Source organism: Paramacrobiotus metropolitanus, unplaced genomic scaffold (genome assembly GCF_019649055.1).
Source record: "Paramacrobiotus metropolitanus isolate TYO unplaced genomic scaffold, Prichtersi_v1.0 Parri_scaffold0000009, whole genome shotgun sequence".
NCBI classification, from domain to species: Eukaryota; Metazoa; Tardigrada; class Eutardigrada; order Parachela; family Macrobiotidae; genus Paramacrobiotus; species Paramacrobiotus metropolitanus.
In genome coordinates, this window is record NW_026570229.1 from 379,261 (window position 1) to 393,298 (window position 14,038).

The 14,038-nt window shown below is 44.9% G+C and overlaps 2 protein-coding genes across 6 annotated transcripts; one reads left to right on the forward strand and one right to left on the reverse strand.

The window, feature by feature from the left end:
- Positions 1 to 9,932: 9,932 nt before the first annotated feature.
- LOC129583010 (uncharacterized) lies at positions 9,933 to 12,320 on the forward strand. Its single transcript, XM_055474680.1, has 4 exons — positions 9,933 to 10,123; positions 10,260 to 10,375; positions 10,492 to 10,591; positions 11,637 to 12,320. The coding sequence occupies exons 1-4, from the start codon at positions 10,036 to 10,038 to the stop codon at positions 11,717 to 11,719; spliced, it is 387 nt and encodes a 128-aa protein (XP_055330655.1). The 5' UTR covers positions 9,933 to 10,035; the 3' UTR covers positions 11,720 to 12,320.
- On the reverse strand, positions 10,376 to 13,585 carry LOC129583007 (kelch-like protein 38). Of its 5 annotated transcripts, none has more exons than XM_055474672.1 (6): positions 13,315 to 13,585; positions 12,908 to 13,184; positions 12,563 to 12,821; positions 11,709 to 12,383; positions 11,454 to 11,561; positions 10,376 to 11,399 (listed from the first exon to the last, which is right to left on the reverse strand). In XM_055474672.1, the coding sequence occupies exons 1-4, from the start codon at positions 13,506 to 13,508 to the stop codon at positions 11,740 to 11,742; spliced, it is 1,374 nt and encodes a 457-aa protein (XP_055330647.1). In that variant the 5' UTR covers positions 13,509 to 13,585; the 3' UTR covers positions 10,376 to 11,399; positions 11,454 to 11,561; positions 11,709 to 11,739. The 5 variants fall into 5 exon arrangements, with proteins under 5 accessions (XP_055330647.1, XP_055330648.1, XP_055330649.1 ...); XM_055474673.1 differs by having other exon boundaries at positions 11,644 to 12,383; XM_055474674.1 differs by having other exon boundaries at positions 12,908 to 13,156; positions 13,315 to 13,450.
- Positions 13,586 to 14,038: the final 453 nt, after the last annotated feature.

Here is a 14,038-nt window from a genome sequence, read left to right on the forward strand (position 1 = left end):
GAGGATGTGAAAGCCGCGCTGATCCCGCCGAGGCACAATGCAGTTGCAACGAAATCCTCGCACTGCCTTGCGTGGAGGCCTACGACGTGGCGCAGGACTGGTATAAAAAAGCAAGCTTTTGGCTCTTCAAGATGCGCTCTTCACTGATAATGGTTTTTTGGTCCCAAGGTCACGTGATACACAAGCGAGCTTTACCCGTGGTTAGCTGCTATTGGAGGAAAAGTATACGCTGCTGGCGGATTGGTAAATGGGTTTAAATCAGGTTCTAATAACTGGACTGACATTGTGGAGTGTTACGACGAAGCGACGGACAAGTGGAGCGTGCTGCACGACGCCATGCCCATCCAAGGACACTACGCCCTCGCCGTGGTGCCGCAGTATTTGCTCAAGCGATGGGATGATAACGGAGACGCAAAGGGCAACGAGCACGCCTTTATCATGCTTTTCAACGATAAATTTTCCTAGCGACTAGTACATGCTTTCTGCTGGGTGGAACGTATTGTTCACTAATTGTTGACCTTATAGTTACTGTTGGCGTTGCCAACCTGCCTCTGTTACTGTGTAAACAGTTGTACGACCTTGCTTTCGCTGAGATTTGCTTGTCTTTTCTATATCCTTGCATCTTCAGCATCAGCACGCGAAACAAATAACTGATATATCTGTACTAAAGCAATGGATTGTGCAGTCTTCCGTGGTGGCTACGGTTCTCACGGCCACGTGCGCCGGAGGACGAAAAACGAGCTAATAAGTGCGAATACAGTCCTTCGGGGCAGGGTGTAAAAGGTGGCAGTGGCACCTGCCACTGGCAGTTGCCACCGGCAATGGCATGTGCCATTTTGCGACTGGCAAGCGGTAAAACGTGGCAATTTTCAAAAATGCAGAAATGATTAGAAATCTGTCTGCCATTCAGAAAAAAGATTTATAACGCAAAATCACTTACTATACTTCCCATGGGGCCTTAAGTTTTCCCCTCATATAGTACTAAAAAATTTCGTTTTCCCCCGCACATGTGCCGCTTAGTCGCTATACACTAGAGATGGGCATCGGATAGAAATATCTTATTTTATCCTATCCGAATCCGAATTTCGGATAGGATAAAGGATAATTATCCGAACCGTTCGGATTCGGATTAGGATAACGCCCCGTAGCCTACGGATAGGTTCGGATACTGGGTGCTTGTCCGAACGTTATCCAAGAATCGAAATAAATTATTTGCGTTGTTAAATTTATAGAATTACAAGCGGTAGCAGTGACACTGCAACATAAACGATTGTCGCAGCACCAAGAAGCAGTTGTTCTTTTGTGCTATACTGCAATAATTAAGCGTAACTGCAGCTTTCGTATCCGCTTTTTGTACGGAGCATTCAACATGATTCACGCATTTGCACTAGTTTATTATTCCATCGCTTTAACGTAGGATATTAAGACAATCATTTTCCGGGTCGGAACACAACTGTGTCGAAGGCAATGAAGTTTTAATCATCGTTATTGTTAAGGAAAAAATCTTTTGAAGCGGTATATTAATGGCGGCGATGTAGCTTAATCGATAACGTTAATAACTTTGTCGTCATTAACTTTTTTTAAATTATAAAAACTATGCGCTGAATGTCGAGTCTGAATTTTTTGTTTTTTGTTAAAAATTGTCTTTTTGGACAATTATCCGATTATACTAGGATATCCGAATGTCGGATAAGGATAGGGTAAGTATAAAGAAATAAAAAAAATCGGATAAAAGGTCGGATAAGGATAATTTTAAAAAGTGTCGGATAGGATAAGGATAAAGAAACCTTATCCGATGCCCATCTCTACTATACACGAATGCAGCCTAAAGTTGGCTGCAGCTAAAAACCGGTTTCTGATCAACTCGGCATATCCAGTTGCGCAACTGAACAAGAGAGCAGAGACAACTCAGATAACGTCAAACGTGTTGTCCAGAGTGATCCCATTTCCTTTTTCGAATGCAGATGGTCCCCATTTTTCTCCATTGTCCATTTATTTATTTATTTATTCATTTATTTATTTCTCCATTTATTTTGACTGAATGGTATGGATGGGAATTTTTGGTTTATGGATGGGAAATTTGCAAAATGGAAAAAAATAGGAAAATGCCAAATGGGCGGAAACGGGAGCCGTTCAAATAAAATTTTCTAATTACCGAATGCTTTAACTGACGAAAACAGTCTGGCAAAAATATATTTTAAATAAAAGTTATAAATAAAATTAATTTCAATGGAATTTCTTGAGTTCGTAAGAGAAAAACATTTGTCAGCCTCGCGCTTCGCGCGAAAAACAGCTAACGTGTCTGCTGTGTAATTGCGAAAATACAGTATTCTGTCGGTCTGCGGGTTGGGGTTAATCATTGATATGTCGTTGAACAAAAAGTCGGGAGGCCTCAGGCCAAACAGAGCCCGGGAAAACGCGCCATCCTAGGAAACCAGTGCCTTCACATTTTTGTCCGGCCAAAGCTAAGTACCCGTACCTGTAATCTTCTAATGTAGTACTGCCAATCCAATGAAGTAAACAAAACTGAAAACACAAGAAATTAGAAGAAAAACTAAGAATCCTAAAAAAAATGTACTGAAACATAAAAAATATAAGAAATTAGAGGAATTTAGGAAATTCAAGGAATTTTGGAAATTTAAGAAATTAAAAATTTGAAGATTTTGTGCTACATAAACATTTACTTTGCGGCGTTGCAGCGCTCATTGCATTGGTAGGCGGAGTATAGGCCGTTGGCTGCCGCAGAGTAGAGAAAGGCTATTTACCGTATTTTTCGAATTTAAAGCCTCCTCTATCGTATAAGCCTCCCCCCACCATAGTTCAAAAATTTAGTAGCCTCCTCCGTATTAGAAGCCTCTCTCTATATACGGTGTATAGCAATTATGCTAGTTTAAAGGCTTTGAAAATTTAAAAGCCTCCTCCACAATATAAGCCTCCTCTGCTGTATAAGCCTCTCCCCAGGCACCTTTGAAAATTTAGAAGCCCAGGGCTTCTAATTCGAAAAATACGGTAATAGAAATCGACTATGCTTTCTATTCCACTTTTCTAGGTGGCGAATTCGTAGTTATTTCTGCACTTTGAAAAATTGCCATGTTTTACCGCTTGCCAGTCGCGAAATGCCACTTGCCACTGCCGGTGGCAAGTGCCAGTGGCAGGTGCCACTGCCACCTTTTACACCCTGCCTGATACCGTACTGTTATCGCGATTTTGCTGTTAAAGTAAACGTGAGCACTCACTGATACTATCCGTCTAACAGCAGCATAATCATGCTTGCTAAGTTGTACACAACTAAATCCATCAAACAGCTATGCAAATATGCATTCACGCAGCTGTGTTTAAGATCTATGAAAATACATGTGAAATGATAAACAAAGCACGAAAATTATGATGGGAAAAATCACTTAAAAAAATGCGTGGCGAAAACAAGCAAATAGCTAGTAAAAGAGGCGGTGCCGCCAACAAGAAGCTGACCATAATAATTAACATTAACATTGACTGCACTTGCCACATTTAAACGCCACGCCCCGTCCCTCCTCAGATAGTGCACCGTCTGACTGGGAGCAGTGACAAATCGCAGGTTACACCGGCTCTCAACTTGCTGGAGCAGGAATGCCGAGTCGGACAGCAACCCTATCGAGGGATCACCTGTGGAGGTGCTACTGCATGACGGTCCTCACTGGACATGGTTCCACGGAAAAATGCTGATTCCGCAGCTCGACGAGCGGCATGAAATAGCGCTGGTAAAGGCGATAGTGGACGGGCAGTGGCGTCTCGAATTAGTTCCAACTTCCCACCAATCGGATTCGCGATGCCTGGAGACAAACAGCCAGGTCGGGACTTGTTCAGGTGGGCCATTTCGTCATGCAGACGTGTAGCGTGCCCAACGGCTACTGGACTCTGGAGGTGGATCGCGTGAGCAGTCCCAGACCTTTCCGTATTCCACAAGCATTGCCTGTTGCCTTGGGCATCCGAAATCGACTAGTAGACGGGAGAAGCGCTCTCGGTACCTTCTAGACTGACCACGTAGCTGTTCAGCAACCGAACGTCAATCTCCACATCCACGGCATTCCATGCGCTCAACGATCTTCCAGTATCTTTGTAGAAGCGCATTCTACTTAGATGTCAGTTTGAGGCGACGTCGTCGTTGAGCGTTGTTGAGCGTCAGTCGTTGAGCGCATGGAATTGAGTCGTTGAGCGTCAGTCGTTGAGCGCATGGAATGCCGAGGATGTGGTGCAAATTTTTAGTGTCGGTTTTCTTACAAAATGAGTTTATGAGTTAGTGTGCAAATTTTTCTTGAGAGTGTGCAAATTTTGTAAAGCGTGTAAGTTTTAATTTCGTTGCACCGAAAGGTCACTTTTCGGTTTTCTTACAAAATGAGTAAGACGCGTGAAGAACTAGAAGATTTGACTTGTGAAGCTTTAAAGGGTATCCTTAGAGACCACGACCTTTCAGTCGCCGGCCTGAAAGCTGAGTTGGTTAATCGCTTTCTCGATCATCAGCCCGCATGTCAGTGTTCTAAGGATGCCGGTAATAAGCCAGAATTGGAGCTGTCGTGTGGATCGATCGAAGCAGTCGGAGAGATTCTGGACCTCGGCCCAACTACGCTGGAGATTTTGAAAGCTCAACGGTACACCAGAGAGGAACACATTAAAACCCTCACCGCCGAAGACTTTAAATTGGATGAACTCAAAGGAATTCCCCTTCGCGATCGCAAATCCCTGCTGCATTAGATCGATGACACCGACGGCGAAGTCAAGAAATCCGGTCGCTCCTCCGTCGCCTCCGTTATCGAAGTTCCTCCGGTCAACATCGCTCACAATCGCAAGGTCATCCGGCAATCCAGTTCAGGTGAGTTTGACCTTCGTGACGTAATTAGTGCAAAAAAAATCGCTTCCTCGGCTTGCTCGTAATTTACCGCGTCCGCATACGCAGGTATATACTCGCGCTCATATGTCTGCTTCGAAAAATGTCGGGGCACTCGATATTGGTTATGGTGATTTTATGGCGGGTTGTCAGTCTATCATTCGTCGATTAGCAGTTCTACCCGATCGCGCAGAAACCCTAAAAGAGTACACAGAATACGTGGAATTTCTTGCTAATAAACGTCGCGACTACAGGGCTATCGTAGTGTTGCAATTTGACGACGCCTTTCGAATTTTGGCAGATGAAAATGACTGCGCTTTAAATGATTTTAGTTCGTGTTCGAGCCTGATTCATCAGCATTTTCACTCTGGTACGTTATCGGTCGCAGTAAATTCGTTTCGGCATCGGCCTGGGCCAAATCCCTTTCGAGCGCCTGGTGCCTTTCAACGTGGGCCGGCAGCACCAGGACCGCGCGGACCCATACCCTTCCCCCACCGCCCACGCAAGGAATTTCCATGCTCCGAATGGAATGAGCGCCGCTGCCAGAAGCATCCGGATCACTGCCTCTATTCCCACATCTGTCGGCTCTGCAGCGGCGATGGCCACGACTGGTACCGCTGTCCTAAATGGACCGGATCTCCCGGAACCGAGCAGTCGCACCCAACCGCCAACCGCAGCAACAGGCAATTCCGTCAGTTTTAATGGTTTCTCTGTTTATGACTCTCCGAACGGTCAGTCTTGTTTCGCAATTTCTAAAATTTTGGTCGACTCTGATCCCTCGCTACATGATAAGTTATCTGATTTTCCAACGGTTTACTCATTGCTACCTAATACTTTTTGTGATTTAACTAATAAAACTCTCGGAAGTTGCTCAGCTGATAACGAAGTCACGTTCTGCAGTCCACTCTCTCGTAATTACAGTAACTGGATCGATTGCTTTTCCGATGATGAAGACAAAACATTTTTGCTCGACGGAATTAAACACGGGTTTAAAATTGTCCCAGAGGGTACAGTAATTTCTCCAATTAGGCTTGAAAATCGCAATTGCACTGTCTCGTAGGCCATTTGAGTTTTGCTTCTAGGGCGATTCGTGGTGCCCGTACTTTCTCACGTATTTTTATTGACATCTTGAAGTCGTTAAACGATAGCGATGCTTTCTACCAGGTTGACGATATAATTCGCACCGAACTTTTGTGGTGGATAAAAGTCTCTCCGAAACTAAATGGTCTCTACCATTATGCCTGTGGAAAATACAGACGTAAAGTGTACATTACTTATGATGCTTCGTTCCAAGGCTTCGGCGCGGTAATGGGTGACAGCTGGCTCGCGGGCTCCTGGTCTCGCAACGAAATGCCTGGAAACCGTAAATTTTGGCCAAGCTGGTTGACAAGTCCCATAGTGCACATTTCCTTGCGCGACAACATTAACTACCTTGAGTTAATCGTAGTGAATATTTGACTGATCATAAGTAATAAGCTTTGAGTTTTACTTAAGCTGATCAAAAGCTACAATTCTACCCTTTTAATTATGATAAGCGCAAGTAAAAGCAGAAGCTTTTGACTTAAACTGATTATAAGTAAAGCTAGGGACTTTTACTTATGATCAGTTTAAGTAATAACTAGAAATTTTAAGCTGCAGCAAAAGGCATCAGCTAAAGTACTTAAACTTTTAGCAAAAGTTTTAAAAAGCGTAATTATCAGCCTAATTGTAACAGACGCCAGGCAGAGCCTATTTTTTTAATGTTATCCGAGAACCCGAACAGAAACTTGAAATATTGAACATAAGCAGTAAAGGCGTGATATTGGATGGGGATTGCTGTGTACCGGTTTGACCCGTATTTGCTCGCCGATACCCACGCGGAAACGGGTTCCGTTTGCATGAGCCTTCTAGCGGAATCGACGTAACGGGACAGGACTTGGGCCGCTATATCTATACCAGTCTATCGCAGACGGGCGAGAATTGAACGGGAAACTGGTCCGATTGAGGTAGTTTAGGGAACCGGCTAGAGAGCAAAATTTTTAAAACGAGCCAACACTGCTTTCCACGCGGAGAGCTCAGGTGGGACTCTTGTTGTTTGAGAACTAAAAATGTCTGACACAGCCGCATAGAGAAACAATACCAAAAGAATACACGAATTGCGAATCGTATCAAGCAAGCTTGTCTTGTGAGTAGCAAACAGAGTTTGCATTCGCCAGCCGTTGACGACATTTATACAAGTGGGGGCTGCATTTTACAGAAATCTGTAAGAGTGCGATAGATTTACAGAAGCGCGATAGCAGAAGACAGCAGCTTTAAAAAATTTTTAAAAAATAAAATTCTTGAGTTTTGCTTCAGTTAAAGTACTTTTGATCAGCTTAAGTAAAACAGTTAGAATTAGACTCATCATAAGTAAAAGTCGGTGGGTTTTACTTGAGCTGCAGCATAAGTAAAAGTCTAGAGTTTTACTTATGATCAGCATAAGTAAAAGTGCCCTACTTTTACTTAAAATCAGCATAAGCTGTAAGTTCCAGCAGAAGTACGAGTAAAATTCACACTAGTTAATCGCCGCCTGCCTCCCTGTTCTGGTGTGGTGCCAGATGTTTCGTAATGCGGAAGTTGTCATATTAAGTGATAATGCTTCAACTGTCAGTTTCGTTAATCGCGGCACGTGTAAAAATACGCAAGCCTTGAAATGGTTGAAGCTTGTATTCTATGCCGGTTGCGATTTTAGTTTTATCGTAACTGCTCGCCATGTACCAGGCGAATCGAACACTGCAGCGGATGCACTCAGTCGCATTCTTACTGACCATAAATTTGAGTCGATATTTCAGTCTTATTTCCGTCGAGAAGAAAGTTTTGCAAAAGTAACTTCGTCGTGCCTTTTTAGATACCCGAATCAGTTCTCTGAAGACGACCCTGAAAAGATTACAGCGTTCAGCTCTGGCTTACGGATCGCAAAAGACTCGTAGATGCCAGTGGCAAAAATTCCTCGACTTCTGTGAAAAGCATACTCTAACTGCGGTGCCGGCTTCAGTTAACACAGTGTGCCATTACGTTGCATATTTGTCGAAAACAATGGAATACAATTCGGTTTAGAATTACCTCGCCGCCTTGACATCGCTACATAACTTAATCGGTAAGGCCGCTCCAAACCTCAAGCATTTTTCGGTACAACTGGCCTTAGCAGGCTTGAAAAGAAGTAGGTACGAGTGCCCAAATGCAAAAGCAGGTATAAGTGTTAAGCACCTGCAGGAAATCTACCGCAGTTTAAATCTAGTGAACGCAAAGGAACGGAATGTGTTCTGGGTTTCATGTTTGTTTGCATTCTTTTCTTTATTACGAAAAAGTAATATTTTTTACAGCAAGTCGAACTCGAAATACATTCGCCTTAATAATGTTCGGCTGTCAAATAACAGCATTCTGCTTACTGTGCCGCATTTAGAAACTTCCCGCTTCTTAGGAAAATTGTATCAGTTCCAGTTCGTGCGGTACCTGGCTCTGTTCTGTGCCCAGTGGTTGCTTTTGCATCGTATCGCAAGAAAATCAGTTTGTCTCCTTCGGAACCGGCATTAATGTACGTTGACGCCTCCGGAAATTAAACTCCTTATACCTCGTCTCGCTTCGTGAATACGCTGCGTTTACTTTTAGCAGCAACGGGTTACGACTCTAAACAGTTCTCGGTGCACTCCTTTCGCAGAGGGGGCACCACATTTGCCGCTTCTTTTGGTGTTTCGATTGATGAACTTAAGGCACAAGGAAACTGGTCCAGCAACTATTTCGAGAAATATGTATCTCGTACAGATGCACTTCGACAACAGTTCGGTAAAACAGTTTCGAATGCTCTTGCTCTTGGGGGCTCGGGCGCAGCGACCTAACACTTCGATTTGATGTTGCTTTTCTGTTTTCTTGTCGTCCTCATTGCCGTTGTTTTTCTGTTGCCCTCACTCAGGAAATGTCCGTTGTATGTTCTGGCGTTTGCACTGTACCAAGAAATGTTGGCAATTTTTATTGAATAAATTATTCCCATGATTTCATCCCTTGGACACGTAAACGGAAGTACCAGAGTTATGGAAAAATAAAATGCCGGTCAAGTAGCCAACCATAGATTCACGTAGAGAGATGTTTATTAAGGAGGTAGCTAGAGACAGTAATTTTTTCTTCCTGCTGTTCGCTGAAGATTTTAAGCCTGGCGCAGACTTAATGACCTCTATCGATGACCGTTATGAGCAACCGAATCCGGATTCTGCTCCATCTTTTGCTGTTGTAAACCATCGGGTTCAATGGATTTGCCTTGTCGCTATTGCTTTTGTCCCGGATTTATTGTTACACTGATCTCTTACATATCGGTTTGCTGTCTAAAAAACCGACTTTCGCAAGACCCTTAAAAACAGGGTCGTGCGTGTAGTGAGAAGAATGCTGACAAAGGCTTGCCGCCAAAATCTAGCTTTTGAAAAAATTCGTCTTTGAAAATCTAGCCAGAGCTGCTAAGCGAACCCACGACAGCTGCGCTTTACGACATTTAAAAGGTGGCCAAGCTTATTTTAAAAGGTGACCAGGTTTATTACTGGTAGTCTCGTACTAATCAGGGCGCCATCCGAAGGAAGCCGAGAAACTGGCCGAAAAATGCAACGATGGGGGAATAGAACCTCGGCTACGTCGTCAGATCCGCGAAGGCAGTACCACTGCACCACGGCGCAAAGTGTTGAAATATACTTGAAAGGTTTTGTCGCTGTACATGAGCCGGTTCTGTCTTTACACTGATGTCGTGTGTTTGCGCATGAAGCATTTTATTGTTTTATTGCAACTTGTTCAACTGTTTGTGTGCATAGATGAGCACGAGTTATGCCTTTGGCCGTAACGCTTGACAATCTAAGAATTGTTATGATGTTTATAATTCTGGAGGAAGTTACTGAACTTTTTTTAAGTAGATAGAAGGTGTTATTCTGGTGTATATGATGTCGCTCATTTCAGCGACAGTCTGTTATTTCCTGTTGCATGTCATCTCATTGTGATTTGTGCTTGTCGTGTGATTAAAGTCATAGTTCAAGAAACATCACTTTCCTCTTCAGTTAGCGCAGAACGAGTACTGCATATAACACATTCTGATACGGCACTGCCCCTTTCACACTTTAGAAAGCTCGGCTAAGTAATGACGTAAAGCTACGTTTCCCACTGAAGAAACAACCGCCGCCATGTTGGGATGTGTATTCTGTACGCTGATCGTGTGTGCCGCAATTTATGGCCAGGTTTCGACGAAAATAATCCGAAATCTTCCAGCAAGTATGCCGAATTCAGAATTGTTTAGAAATCTATAGTATGTATAAAGCACCGACGGGCCGCAGATATCTGTAGATAGCGGTCTAATTTGTAAATATTATTCTAGCTAAACCGATCTTTAAATGTTTCGCTTGTGCAGACTGGAGAGACTTCATCGATCCGGAGATTCTCGCACAAAGTGAAAATGATGATGAATTTACGCGCTACGACAGCGATTTGCCGGAAGGCGATATTCTGGGACTGCAAACGTTGCAGGTAAGCAAGATAGTTCTTTGTGCTCGCTAACGCACTTAAAGATTGCAGAATTATGTACCGGTAACAGTTTCCTTGAAAATCATTAGAGTACTGTAGTGCTTAAACGAACTTTGCAGCTTGAGCACGGAGCAGCAAACGTCGTCAACGACGCCAGCTCTTTCTGGCCCAACAACACAGTTCCTTATGAGTTCTCCAAAAAGCAGAACGCGTTAATGAGTACGAGACCGCTGTTCATTGAGAGCTGTTTTAAAAAAAAATAACAAAAGCTAATGGAATATATTGACACAAGGAAGTCAGCCTAAACCGTTTGCAGCGCCAAAAGAAATGCAAATCATTCTGGAGTCAATGCGCTTAATTAGTCTTCTTTCCGGGAACTGCGTCAACTTTGTAGAGCGCGCCGGTGAAGAGGATTACATCAGCTTCCAGAAAGGACTGCAGTCAGTAACTTATTTTCGCCGGTTTAAGAATACGTGCGATGCTTACCAATCGGTGTTACGGCAGATGCATGTCGAATATCGGTCGCATCGGAGGGAAACAAGCTGTAATTTATTCCCCCGCTTGCCTGAAGCAGCACGGCGATGTCCAGCACGAATTGATGCATGTCCTGGGTTTCTTCCACGAACATTCTCGAGACAGAAACAGAGGCAGGTTGGCAACGCCAAGAGTAGTTATGAGGTCAACAATCAATGAACAATATGTTCCACCCAGCAGAAAGCACGTACTCGTCGCTAGGAAAATTTAGCGTAGAAAAGCTTTCTAAAGGCGTGCTCGTTGCCCTTTTCGTCTTCGTTATCATCCCATCGCTTGAGCAAATACTGCGGCACCACGGCCAAGGCGTAGTGTTCTTGGATGGGCGTTGCGTCGTGCAGCACGCTCCACTTGTCCGTCGCTTCGTCGTAACACTCCACAATGTCAGTCCAGTTATTAGAACCTGATTTAAACCCATTTACCAATCCGCCAGCAGCGTATACTTTTCCTCCAATAGCAGCTAAGCGCGGGTAAGCTCGCTTGTGCATCATGGGACCTTGGGTAGCCAAAAATTAGTTTTCAGGAAGAGCGTGAAGAGCCAAAAGCTTACTTTTCGTATACCAACAGTTCTGCGCCAGATCGTAGGCCTCCACGCACGGCAATGCGAGGATTTCATTGCAGTGTATCTCGGTGAGATCAGCGCGGCTTTCACATCCCCCTGCACAAAAACCCTCGTTGATTGCAGATATCAAAATATTCTAGATGCAATCCGGTTTCAGTTGCGCTGTTTTAGTGCTCACCCGGTTTCGGAAGCCGGCTTATACTGCTATGGCAATTGCGAATACCACATATTTGCCCCACTTACGGATGACGTAAATCAACCCATTCGTGCCGACTCAAGCTGAGGAATGATAGCGGGCCGTTGGCATCGGAGCCAATTCGCTCCAGGCGTTGCCCATGGGATCGTAACAGAACGCGCTGTCCATCGGCATCAGTTCTTCCCTTCTGGCGGACTTCCAACCACCGAACGCGTACAGTCTGTCCTGACAGATGACCAGTGCCATACTGCGCATCTGAATGTTCGTCTCTTGCAAGAAAGTAACCGATGTACGTTGCCAGCAACCGAACGCTTCGTCATAGCATTCGAACTGCAGATGGTAGGTAATGGCAGCGTATGTCAGCATACAGTATCTCCCGTTTAAGAACGCTGCGTACTGGAAGCAGTGATGGAACTCAGCGGTACAACCGCTCAGGCCTTGGTCGGGCAGCGCAGTCCATTGGCGCTGGCCCGGCTCGTAAACGTGGAGGCGGTGGCAGACGCGCACAGCCACGCGATTGCCGGGGGTCACGATGACGGACGGGTTTAGGTCGCTCCGCAATGCCGGACACGACGAAAGTGGCCTACAAGAATTTCCCCATCTCGGATAGCAGCAGCCCTGGCAGATCGTGGGCGAACCGCAGCAGTCGGTACCGTAAATCCTTTTTGACGACAGGTCAGGATACACTGGATTAGGAGCGGTAATGTAAACCGCTACCGGTTCTGCAATAGCAGTTTTAACATGTATTCCGGCTGGTGCGCAGCATACGCTGGCCGAACATTTTTTTACATACATAAGTTATATTTTTTTCATACATACATAACACATAACATACATATAGATACACGACATACTAAATAACATATAAGTAAGTATACGGTAAAATTTCCGGGGTAAGTACTGTAAGATTTGCGGGGCCGGCATCGGCGCTGTTCGGGTGTCAAATACCGCATGGCCAGATAGAGTGGTCGTGCCGTTGGGCTTTTCTGCAGAAATCTGAGGAAGGCCGTGGAAAGGTGCGCTACGCGCAGCAGGCCCAGCATGTCCAGTGCGGCGGACATCCGTTCCTTAACGCTGCCATCCAACCAGTCGTACAGTGCCTCGCCCACTCGGTCCTCGCTGTCCACATCCAGATCGTCCGAGCCAAGTAACTCCTTCACCTGCAGAAGCACGCGACTTGAATACAACGCTACTGAAAAATATTTCATGCCGATTAATGCGCTCGCTTGGTGTAACCGTTAAGCACCATGTTTTTGTCCAGTTCCAGAAAGGCCTCACACCGGAACATTGCGAGGAAATTGCCGCAGAGGATGTTTCTAACTTTTTTTGCCAATTCGTGACAAGACAACATTTCCGCCCATTGTGCAATGCTCCAGCAGTTCGTCAGATCGACGCTCCATTCCAGACACTCCGTGCACTTCCTCACAATGCGCGGCATATCCAGCATGTGCGACGCTTGCAGCAGAGGCAGCGCGTTGTCCTTGTCAACGGATATCTCCCGCAAATACATGTAACTGATTAGTCTGAAAAATGTGGTCACTAACTTGCCCAGCAAACGGTTGTTGGCGTTTGCTTCCAGCAAGCACAGTATTTAAATGAACTGTTTACTATGCCCGTACTTCTATAAAATACCGCGACGGCGCGATTGCTTACTGCATTAAGACGTTGTGCGGGATATCGTGCAGTTGAAAGAATTCCTCGCGGGACTCCTTCATTTCCGATGCGAACATGGCGGCAAAAAACGGACTGTGCTGGCTTAACACTGAGCGCTGGCAGGGAATCCATTCCGAATCGGTCTCCGTGCCCTTCAGACACACATCCGGATCTGGCAAATTAGTAGTTGACATGGTGACTGCTTCCAGCAAAAGCCGCAAAATAACTGCAAAGTTGAATGCCGGGGTGCGCAGAATGCTTGTCGGCAATGCAGCACCCGATGGTGTGTGGTAGCGGCCAGCGGGACTAGTGCCATATAAAGAACACTGTCATGATGTCATCATGCTATGATCACGCATCGGCACGATAGCATACAGATATCGATCTGCGATCGATGTGCCGATTTGTACATGCCGGCTTGTACCATACACTGTAATGGCTGTTATCCTTAAGACAGTTATGTGTAATTCTTCATACAATTGGCACTCGTACGCAAAACTGGAGCGATTCAAATGCGTGTATTAGTAATGATGTGCGTGTAATAGCAAATAAATCTTGTGCAGTTGTGTTCAATTGCGAATTACAGTAAAATGTAAATCGATGAAATGCCGGTAAACAGAATTCATACCATTGGTAGCAAGATCAAAAATGAAATTTTCGAAATGCACAGTTGTAATGAGACGTTGCTATTCTACAGTTAAACGACTACTGCGAGTTGCATCTG